This window comes from Podarcis muralis, chromosome 13, assembly GCF_964188315.1.
Source record: "Podarcis muralis chromosome 13, rPodMur119.hap1.1, whole genome shotgun sequence".
NCBI classification, from domain to species: Eukaryota; Metazoa; Chordata; class Lepidosauria; order Squamata; family Lacertidae; genus Podarcis; species Podarcis muralis.
Genome location: NC_135667.1, coordinates 56,326,199 through 56,338,553, shown reverse-complemented (window position 1 = coordinate 56,338,553; position 12,355 = coordinate 56,326,199). Strand labels below are relative to the sequence as shown.

The following is a 12,355-nucleotide window of genomic DNA, read 5'->3' as shown; positions in this document are numbered from 1 at the left end:
TAATCAGAAAAGCATTTATCAGCAAAGCCCTCCCGATGTTGCTGTATGGGGTTGAAATCTGGGGGTGGAATTTAAAAACACTACAACGGCTGGAGATTCTACAAAACTCTTTTGCACGGAAGATACTGGGTCTCCCCAAGGGCTCGGTTGCAGCACAGTTAAGAACAGAACTGGGCCTCCCCTCCATTGTTGCGAGAGCCCACATTAGAATTACTAGCTTTTATTGTAAATTAATCAATGCCCCAGGTTCCCTACTAGCCAGGCAAGCCTTTTTAACGTGTTCTCAAAGCAATAAATGGTCCAAGGCCATGGTGACTATTACTGCACGCTACTCTCTCCCAAATCTTGACTCGCTGTCCTCTTGGGACAAACATAAAATCCGGGCCTGGATTCTTACAAGAGACGAGGCCATGGACCGGGCACAGTCCACCTCAGCTCGCCTTTCCATGTGGCTCCCTAAAGTGAAAGTGGTAAGATCACTTGCCAACTACTTGATAGACCTGACGGAGCCCAATTTGAGAAGAGCGTTTACTATGGCCCGCTTCCATTCTATACCCACGGCCTTCCTGCAGGGGATTTACTCTAAGACCCCTATTACCCAGCGTCTATGTCCATGCACAATGAATGAAGTAGAGGACTTCATACATTTCTTTTTCTACTGCCCTATTTATGAGCCAATAAGATCTAAGCTCCTCCTTTTGATCCCGTCCACCATTACATCTAAGGAAGACTGTTTGAAATCGCTTCTTGTGGACGCAAATCCCCAAATCTCACGTGGGGTGGCAATCTTCATAGTGCAGGCTCTGAAACTCAGGGCTACTCTGACAGGGTAGCGTGCCCTAGACCTGGACCTGTTTTAATTCTTTTATTACTTTTAACTCAATATGCTGAGCCTGTTCTGGGGCCATTTTGTGCTTTATATATACCCGCATATTAGTTTTTGGGCGCTGGCTACTATATCTTTGCATTATTGTCTTCGGGTAACTTAAATGTCACTACGCCAGCCAAAACACCTGAATTTTGCATGGTTGCTTGTCTCTAGTTTGTCTTTTTTCTTTTTTGTATTGTCTTATTTTGCTATGGCAGTTTGCTAATGCAATAAAGGTTTGAGTTGAGTATTGGTTTCACATTCTGAGCTTTCTCTCTGATTAGCATATGAACCAGAAGAGAATTCTAAGGAACAAAATATGCCATGACAGGATGCTGAGCTCCTTAGGTAAAGGTAAAGGTAAAGGTAAAGGTACCCCTGCCCGTACGGGCCAGTCTTGACAGACTCTGGGGTTGTGCGCCCATCTCACTCAAGAGGCCGGGGGCCAGCGCTGTCCGGAGACACTTCCGGGTCACGTGGCCAGCGTGACAAAGCTGCATCTGGCGAGCCAGCGCAGCACACAGAAACGCCGTTTACCTTCCCGCCAGTAAGCGGTCCCTATTTATCTACTTGCACCCGGGGGTGCTTTCGAACTGCTAGGTTGGCAGGCGCTGGGACCGAGCAACGGGAGCGCACCCCACCACGGGGATTCGAACCGCCGACCATGCGATCAGCAAGCCCTAGGCGCTGAGGCTTTTACCCACAGCGCCACCCGCGTCCCTTGCTCCTTACTATCCAACAATTTTCTCAATTTTAAACAAATCTGCACATTGCATTATAAAGTTGTCACTTGGCAGGTATCTTGGTCCACATTCAATACTGAGTGTGTTCAAAGTACTGTCTCAGCAGCAATAACCCCAGAAAAGTACCGTAACAGCAGCAATAACCCCAAGATTCTTAGCACATGGAAATATACTGGTAATTGCCCCAATGAATTTCAGACATGATTTGCTTTCAGGCTACATGAGACACGTTAATGAGAACAGAGGCTGGGAAGTGGACCTTCTAATTTTGAGGAAATAACAGGTGGGAAGGGGACCTTCCATGCATCTCAAACAGTTCCTTTCTACAGAAGTGTCCATGGGGAAGGAATATCGGAACTGAAGTATCAGACTAGCTGACATGTTGATATTCCTGGCCTACATACCATTTCCCAACCCAATTTTGGCACAAATAAGACAGAAGCTTCATTTCAAGTACCTGTCCAGGTTGTCCAGTATAATGCAATACTCTCAATGGTAAAAGCTATAGACATTGCATGATTCAATCACCAGACATTCCCCAAGAGCCAATTACACATGATGTGCTGAATGCACATAAATAAAAAACTGCAGACATTTGTCGCTGATAAACTGTCAACCTACATGCACCAAATCCAAAGAAAAAGTTAACAAAATATTTCTTCCATATATGCAGTGGTTAGCACTAAAAAAAACAAAAGCCTCAGCTATCTGAACTGATTGTGACCTTTCATCCATAGACGCTGGCAGGTCTATTGAGGTCATTAACCTCTTGAAGCAAGAGATGTGGACTATGCCACTATCACTGTCAACAAGAAGAGAATATTTCACAGCTAAGTTTGAAAGAAACCTGGATTCTAACATGTTCTGTAATGGATGGTATGGCAGTAATTCAGACCATGGGAAACCCAAGGATGTAGTGACCTTTGAAGACTAAGCAGACTTGTTTAAAGTGAGTATCTTGTCCAGTTTCAATGAATGTTGCACCACAACAGATGTTGTATTTGACTGCTTCAAGAAACCATCTATTAAGGATGTTACCATTCCAAAATTGGAAAAGGAAGGAGTTTTAGCAGCAGTTTTTCAGAACCAATTTGCTTTTGTGAAGTTGATGTTGTGCAGTGAAGGATCAAATATCTGATATGCAACAGTTTCTCAAGTTTCCAAATTGGACCAGAAACCCCAAAATACAGGGGCCCCATGCTTTACAGATATCACACATTTCAAAATCCCAAGACTTACACTAACTTTGAAGCTTTGCATTGAGCCATCCAAAAAGCGGACACTGCAAATGATCTCAGATCGGGTGCGTTCCTTTGGTAGTTCTGATGCTCGAATGTTATTTATTCTCCCACCTAGTGCTCGTAACCGAGAGTTCATAACTGTTGCTGAACAACCTGCAAAGAAAGATGCCAAAGTATATTTTTACATGTAACAGACATATGTTTTTGGTTATATACAAGCTTTCCTTTAAACTGCTTTGAAGTTTTACAGTATATAAATATACAGTATATAAATTCTGTGCATGTAAGTAAGTAAATAAAACTCTTCCTCTAAATTCACCACACATGCCACATCAAGATGTACAATAGTGGGACAATAGTGTTGCAGTTAAAGAAACTCAAAAAGAACGTCATAATATTGTTGGAGTTTCCAAACTGCTTAGGAAAACAAGAATACACACAGTGTAAGATGATTTTTTTATGTACAGTGGTACCTCGGGTTAAGAACCTAATTCTTTCTGGAGGTCCGTTCTTAACCTCAAACTGTTATTGTTACTGTTAAATACAACAATTATTGTTCACTAACTTAGCATGCTAACAGTCATTATAACTATAGGGACGGTGTTCCCGGGGCCATAGATTTTTTTTCTTAACAGCAAATAACAATCATCCACTTATAAGTAGAAACAAAAGGGTTCACTTTCACTGCATGACCAGGAAAGGAACCAAACATGCTCCTTTCCCACTAATATGGCTAGCCCTTGCAATTCTGACCTGGAAATAATAATATTTTTTCAGATATCAATAGAGAATATTGTAGGTCCTGATCATTTGCAGATGGTGATTTGCATAAAAAGTCAGGTTTATCAACACAACTGAGGTGTATCTTTTTAGATTCTATATTGTCATTAAGTAATGCAAACTTTGTTTGAGGGCTGCCATTTTTCTGAGTGCATTAGAGCCAGAAGCATGACTGCTGATAACACTATGGCTAAGATGGGGACTTGTGTGGTGGAAGACTCTGTAGAGTGGTCCCCCAGCATCATCCAGCTCTCCAGTTGTTGTGAACCATTTCCTCTTCCACTTCACGTGCATGTGGCAGCATTTCACTCCTGTCAAAGTGGAGGGGCTTCCGTTTGGGGTTTCAGCCACTCCATTATATTAGGGGGGGATTTCCCACCCCCCTCCAGCAGTCAGTTAGCATTCTATACCCAGTGAGAGTACATAGTTCTAACATACCTGGAATCAGGCAAATGTATGTCCATTTCCCCCACCCATTTTTTTTAAAAAAATTAAAAATGGAAAGGAGAGCCCAAAACAGAAAAAGGAAAAAAACAGGGTGCATATTCAGAGGGCACAAAATAGGACAAAAACGGGAAATGGGGAGGGAGAACAAATGGAATGGCTGGCAACCTGAACAGAACTGCCACATTTTGCTATAAGGCCATGCTTGTAACCCTTAATCACATTTCTAAATCACATTGCACTTTCATACAATGACTGCCAATTCACTCATTTCCTTGAAGTGAAATTTCCACTGAAGCCTTGAGGAATTCTATTGCTTCCTTGAGAGAGTGTTGTCACTTGAATAGCAAAGCCATAGTATAAATAAATAAAATAATAAGACAGGTTCATATAATACGACTGCAACATCTCTATTGCCAAGGTGTTTCACCACAGATCAGCTGTTTCAGTGAAAGTTCTTGCCATGAATAGGGCAAGTAGAATGCATCCAGCATGAATGGAGCTTGTGTATAACTTCCACTATTTTTCATTAAAGCAATGATGCACCTCAGTACAGTCATTGTTACATGCAGTTTGCCTAATAGAACAAGAAGATGGTCCAGGTTCCTTCAACACATTTTATGCTACTTCCCTGAGATGTACAGACTTAACTAAGTATATATATTTTCTCCCAGGCACCACTACAGCCTGATTAATGCTCTCTGCCTATAGTTAAACTTTAAACAGTGTTGACCATGCTGTGTTGACTATGCTGTTTATAGTTCATGTGTGAGTGGTGCTTTACACTCTGGTGCAAAGAAGGGCTTTATTTATTCATGAATTATATGCATGCAATGTAGGGATTTTTCAGACTTGTGAAACACTCTCTGCAGTACTATTTTCTTGATTGTAACTTCTACAGTTTCCACAGTTCTTGCAAAAGTCTCTGCAATGAGCCACATCTTAATATTAGCGCCCATTTTAGAAGAGGTAAAGGTAAAGAACCCATGGATGATTAAGTCCAGTCAAAGGCGACTTCATCTTGCTTCAGGCCAAGGAAGCAGACGTTGGTCCAGAGACAGCTTTCTGGGTCATGTGGGCAGCATGACTAAACCGCTTTGGCACAGCGGAACATCATGACAGACACCACAGTGCACAGAAACGCCATTTACTTTCCCACTGCAGTGGTACCTATTTATCAACTTGCACTGGTATGCTTTTGAAATGCTAGGTTGGCAGAAGCTGGGAAAGAGCCACAGGAGCTCACCCTGTCACAGAGATTTGAACTGCCAAACTTCTGATCAGCAAGCCCAAAAGGCTCAGTGGTTTAGATCACAGTGCCACCCACGTCTCTTTACCATTTATCTTTACCATTTAAGTACTTTCTGCTTTCAAGGAGATTCTGACTCTTAACAATAGAGCTCCATCTTGGAATTCTGAGTTCTTTAGACTTTGAGATGGCATCTTGCCACATGAAATCTCATATTTATAGCATGGTTTTTGTGCTGATCACACTTCTGCCTGTCTGTCCAAATCAGTGTTCCATTACCACCAAATAAAAGGGTTCACAGTACAGAACTTAAAACATGGGGAAGTGAGGGACAGATTGTTTCCTTCTGAACTGTTATCTAAAGAACTGGGAACAAAAATCTGTTATCCCCAATAATATTGTTCTAGTATCTTTAGATAATACTAAAGGAAATAATTTTAAGAACAAATGGAGAAGGAAGAAAAGACATTCAATTCCAAAGTCTTTTGGACACCCCCCCCCCTTCCCCAGAACTAGTTAAAGAGTGTAACTATCAGATTCTACTCCCTTGATTCACGTGTCACAGTAAGGCAAACTATGACTTACCAGGATTGCACAAATGTAAAGGCTCCCAAAGAGGAGAGTGCAGCTGTTGTGTCCCTCCCCAGTCTTTATTCTTGTACTGTGCTGTACTAAGCCAAGGTTTGGCTTAGAATGTCAGCCAAAGCTAGGCTTGTGGTTAAAGCTCTCTCCTCAGAGATCACAAGCTGTAGCCAACCTTCATTGCAACCAATTTTGAATCCACTTTCCTCCATAGCCAATTTAAACACTCACAAGTTCTTAAAGCTGCATTTCTGTCTCTCTCACACCCAATGGAAAGAAACTAAGAAATGCTTTAAATGGAACATTTTGAATCAGTCTTAAGGATCAGCCTATTAAAAGCAGGTGCTAAAGATTCATACTACATGAAAAGTTACATTAATAAATCTGTGTCCAAAACCTCATGACCACAACAAATGCCCTACTATTATCCACTAATGAGTTCACTTTGTTGTTACAGGGGCTCCAGGCCAAGCTCACTTATGCACCTCTCTTTACATAGATGGTGGTGGCTTGGATATATAAGCATCCATAGACAGAAAACTGAACATGTTGTGCTTAAATGTTCCATTGTGAATTAATTACCTTATAGCATGTTTTCACTATCATTCATTTTTATTTGCTTCAAAATAAAGTCTATGGGAAGCTTTTAACCTGGACACTAATGGGAATGATTAGAGACAGTCAAAAGCAATAAACTCTCAGTATTTTATTGTTTTCCTTATTGCAATGTGTGTGTGTTTTTACTGGCAACTAAAATATTTACTTCTCCATAATTAATTTTTGCATACTGAAGTGAGTGATTCCTGAAGAATGTGGGCACCGTGCCAAGTTGACAAGCTGTGTAAATTAATCTCACACAATGGCAAGGCACATGGATTATTCCTCATGGTCCAAGTGTTATGTTTCAAGAGGTAACTCTGCTGCACTGAACACTTAGTAGAACTGCTTGCTCATGGGAGGAGGGGGAAGGGAAGGTAAATTAGGAACAATATAATTTTCTGCACCTTCTATTATAGAGAGCAAAACTACTGATACTCATTTTACAGCTACTGCTATTATCTTTGATTTCTTTAATCTCACTGAACTGGTAAACACTGATATCTTGTTCAAGAAGGATAGGTACTTCAGTGTGAAAATGCTACCTAGGATAGAAATGGGAATTTTTTTTGTTTGGTTCACATCTAAATAAAAACCTAGGTAATATACACTTCCTGAAACAATATGTGAACCAAAACCTAGGTATCCTTCAAAATGGAAATCCTTTGAAGTCTCCCAACCCAAATGAAGGTTACAAAGTATGTATATTAGGGAAACAAGTGCATAAAAATGACAGCCAGTGTGTGTAGTGGTTAGGGTGTGAGACTAAATCCCCACTCATGAAGCTCGCTGAGTAACCTTGGGCCAAACACTGCCTCTCATCCTAACCTACCTCACAGGGTTGCTGTGCTAATTAATGAGGAGGGAGAGAACTATGTATACCACCTCCGGAAAAAGAGCAACCAGTCTCAGCAGTGGGGGCACATCACATAATCTGAATCTGTCAGACAGAGATGTTCTGCTTTGCTTTTTGATTGATGTGGTTAATTTTGGATGTTCTTGAGCAGGCACAGTGAGTGGCTGTGGCAGTAGTAGCAGTGCAGGTGGCCACAACAGTCCTAAGACTTTGGGGGCTGTTAAGGGCAGCCCATACAGATCTGCAGCCAGCAGGAATTCACATGTCTTTAAATATATATATATATATATATTGCTTTTAAAAGTTACAAAAAAAAATAGAAGAGAGAAAAGACAAATAAGAAAAAAGTAAGAAAAAAAGGAAGAAAAAAGAAAAAGAAAAACAATACAATATATAAACCATACAAACCCACCCTAAACCCATTAAACTAAACACATAAACAAAGCAAAATAAAAATAATTTAAAAACATCCCTCCTTTTCCATACTCTATCCTTCATTCCCTTGTTTCCTTGACTTCCTCACACTTCCCTTTTTGTATCCCACTTCTAGTATTTGTTTCAGCAAATCCTTTCCATCTTTCTCTATTTTCTGTCATATTATAAATGACATATTCTTTAACCTTATTTCCCATTAAAGATAAATTGCTTATATACACCCAACTATAGCATTTCTGCTAAATCCAGAAAATATCATTCCACCATTTTTCTAACAGTCATTACTTTAACAATATTTCTAAATAAACACTTTAAATTTTCCAGTAATCTTCCACTATCTGCTCTCCCTGGCTTTGGATTCTGCCAGTCCTTTCCATCAATTCCATATAGTCCATCAACCTGGTGATCTTATATCCGAGGCTCTTAAATCTCTTCCAAGTCCCTTCTCCAGGTCTTCTTCATATTCTTTGATGTTCAGGAGCAGATCTCGGGAAAACTCCAGCATAGCAATACTTTTGTTCCTTCTGGACAGTTCAGCCAAATTTCCAAAGTTAAAAATAAAGTCCATAGAGTGTTTCAGAACGTATTTCAGGATTCCTCCAATTCTAGAGACCCCCGAAACTTCAGGCTCCTCCAGACCCAAGTCCATGTCCCAAAAGTCAATCAATCCCTGGATAGAGGGTTCTTTCCAACTTTCCTTCTTCAATCCAAGCCGGAATCCTAACCTCAAAATTTGACTTTTGCTAGATTCAGTCATGAAAGACCTCAGTTTATAATCCTGAATTTGCTTCTGAAAAATTAAGGATCCCACTTGTGCTACTTTTGGTTTCACATCATCAGCTTTCTCCTTTTGCTCCACCATTTTCACATCATCAGCTTTCTCCTTTTCCTCCACCATTTGTCCAACCAAGATGTGTTCCTGTACCAAATCCTGAATTGTTTCTGTATTGGTACTCACTTTTTGACTCAAATTAGTCACGTTCAAGTTGTCAATTTTAGAGATCATGTCATCTGTCTTTTTATGGAGCTGTTCCAGCGTGTAGTTTATCTTGTATAATGCAGTCACAATAGCTTCTCCTATCAACATTTTGAATGGTCCAAGGTCAGACTCTGGTTTTCAGAGTCTTTATCTTGCAGCTGGGGATCTCTCTGTTGCACTCCTGTAACAATTTCACATGCTCCCTCTAGAGGGAAACAGTCTCCGTTTGTATCAATTCTTTCAAGCACGACTCGAGCAAATAACAATTCTGGACAAATCTGGACAGACCACGGTTCCTTTGCAAGTAGAAGGACAGGCCTGGGTTCTGGGGACACTGAGGGTTAAAGGTCCTCCTAGTTACGGATTGTCATTTGCTTCAAGTGACCAAATCAGAGGAAATAAGTAGATGAATTCACTCTTACATATAGGGTGCTTACCACTAAACTGAGGAATGCTAAGCCGTGCAAAATTCATGGCAAGGAGGAACTAGGATAATTGTTATGATGTATTATTTGGGAGGGTGCAAGGACAGTTGTGGAGTGGGCCCCTTTGGTAAAGTATTTAGATGCTATTCACAGAGCTTACTGTTCACATTAGCTTGACAAGGGGGCAGCATCCCATTTGCAGATCTTTGCTGAGGTCTGCAGGGATTGCCTTGACCTGAATGATCATCAAGAAGTATCTGGAGGAGAGTCCTTTATTAAGCACTCTGTGTGGTTTGCTCTTGAACAGTTTGAATTCACTGGAGTTTTCTGCAGTATAGTGTCTGCACTGGGCTACTTCTTGGGAGCTTTGCCTCTCATTCTTTCTGAATTGGGGTTGCTGCTATGCTGCAAAGTTGGACATGCAGCAAGAGGATGCAATGACAGCTGGCATTCTGGGGCATATCAGATGTGCATGCACCCTGGTGACTCGACTAGCACTAAGGGCTACTCTAAGGGCCAAATGGAACTGTCCTTTTCCTGTAACTGGTAGACCATTGGTGAAGGAGCAGCCAGGTTATAATCCAATGGGTGATGTTATTTCGCACTAGGTAAGGGGGAGTTTGAATAGTTGCCTCACCTGGCCTGACTGCATGGTCCAGGAGGCAGCAAGAGGCTGGCACTCCCTCCTCAACAGTTCAGTACAAAGTCCAAGGTAGTTTGGGGACTCTCCATCACCCTTTCTGGGTTGCGCAATTGATAATACCATTGTGCTGGATTTGAACACTGGATTTGAGTGAAATTCAGAAATTGCTGAATTCCAAAAAAGTAGTGCCTGGTGAATTACCTGAGAAATGAAAAATATCTCTGTGGCACACTTTCTTAGAAATCTCAAGAACGATAGGCCTCAATAAACACAGCACAACACACCATTGCGCACCTGCATGGCCCCACAGTATGCCAACATCTTCATGGCAGATTTAGAACAACGTTTCCTAAACTCCTACCCACTCAAACCTCTCTTGCACCTGTGACACATTGATGATATTTTTATTATCTGGACACATGGTCAACAGACCCTGGACACCTTCCACCAGACATTCAATGACTTTCACCCCACCATCAACCTAACAATGAACCAATCTATGCAAGAAATACATTTTTAGACACTACTATAAAATACAGGATGGGTGTATAGACCTTATACCGTGAACCAACTGACTGACAAACATATCTACATGCTTCTAGCTACCATCCCAAACATACGAAACAATCCATTGTATATAGCCAGGCCCTACATTACAGCCGCATCTGTTCCAAGTCTACAGACAGAGACTCTCACCTAAGAGATCTACAGCAAACCTTTTTTGCCAACTTTGCTGCCACATACACCCGGACGACACCGTTACTGGCCCCAACAACATCAAACATACCATCTCAGGACTATTTAACTGCTCATCTTCTAACATTGTGTATGCCATCAAATCCCAACAGTGCCCTTCAGCCCTCTATATTGGACATACAGGCCAAACACTACGCCAAAGGATAAACGGACATAAATCTGATATCAGGAATCACAAGACAGAGAAACCAGTAGGAGAACACTTCAATCTACCAGGAAATTCTATACAAGATTTCAAAGTAGCTGTCTTATTACAGAAGAATTTTAGAAATAGACTGGAAAGAGAAGTTGCTGAATTGCAACTTATTACCAAACTTAAAACCATGGAGAGACCTCTTTTGAATAGAGACATTGGATTCTTATCTCATTATACATGATAAAGCTATCTTTTTAGCCATCTCACACCTTGCTTTTTCCTATAAGACCAACTGCAGTCATTAACAGTTGTCAACAGGTTTACCACACCTATCAGCCAATCACCCTTTCCCACCACCCTTCTGAGTAATACCCCTCCCCACCCTCTCACTATATATAAGGGTCTGGTGACTTCTGTTTCAGTGTATCTGAAGAAGTGTGCATGCACACGAAAGCTCATACCAATAACAAACTTAGTTGGACTCTAAGGTGCTACTGGAAGGATTTTGTTTGTTTGTTAAGACATTTTCTGATAGCTAACTTCTGGTTTCAAAATGGCAGCCCCAGCAGGTGGTGAATGTTTACATATTTTACAAATAGATACTACAGTCTTCGCTTTTAACTTTCCAGATGAGAAGAAATGAAAAGTTGAGCAAATAGGAACAGATAATTTTGCAGGTATTAACAATACATGATAATTCAATACATGTAAATCTGAAAATACATATCTGCACAGTGGTACCTCCGGTTACAAACCGTCCTCCTTATGCATGATTCAGGTAACGAGCTCCACTAACCCAGAAGTAGATGCCCCTAGTTGCAACCATTGCCCCGGGATGCGAGCGGAAGTCGCACACCGGTGGCACGGCGACAGAGAGAGACCCAATAGCGAAAGTGCACATCATGTTAAGAACAGTTTGGAGTTAAGAACAGACCTCCAGAACGAATTAAGTTCATAACCGGAGGTACCACTGTACTCAGAAATAGATAAATAAAAGAAGGTGGTACAAAACTTGATTTCAAGTAGTGAACAAAACCTAAATAAAATATTCAGACAATATCATTATGCCAGCAGTGTTATAATGACTATAGATTCAGTAGCAAGGCAGGTTCTCTTATGAGCAGTTCCATGAGAGGGCTTACCCTTTTGTTAAAAACACTTGTAAACATAGCACTCTGGAACAAGCATTACTTCAACTAGGATATATGAGAATCAAAAAGCTAAGTGGCTAGACCTTCTTCATGCAGGCTGTTATTATCTGCTGTCAAGGTATACACTGGCTTTGATCATCCTAGAGCTGTTTTACGGTTGAACCAGTAATTCACATTTCACTCCTTCAAAATTCAATCCACCCACCCTTGTCTGGTAAACAGAAAGTCAATATAAAAACCACTGCATTCTAATGAACAAAGTGAATTGACTGTGCTTATTTTTAATTATATCATACAAAGGTAAGTTTACCTCAGTCTTGCCAACACACCCACAAAAATTACATGGATGCTATGAGATGGCTCTACCCTTCTTGCCCATTGCATTTCAGTGCTGGGCACTGAGGATGGTGCTTCCTTCCTCTCATGGCCCATTTGGTTACTATTTTGTGCACAGAAGAGGGATGGAGCAT

At 41.0% G+C, this 12,355-nt stretch overlaps 1 protein-coding gene across 4 annotated transcripts in view; it reads right to left on the bottom strand.

Annotated features, from left to right (window-relative positions):
* The window catches only part of PTPN3 (protein tyrosine phosphatase non-receptor type 3), a 104,408-nt gene that overhangs the window by 46,435 nt on the left and 45,618 nt on the right, over window positions 1-12,355 (bottom strand). For all 4 annotated transcript variants that reach the window (XM_028701708.2, XM_028701706.2, XM_028701710.2 and 1 more), the window contains exon 2: window positions 2,851-3,005. In XM_028701708.2, the coding sequence (XP_028557541.2) occupies window positions 2,851-3,005 (155 nt within the window). The remainder of the gene's footprint in view (window positions 1-2,850; window positions 3,006-12,355) is intronic.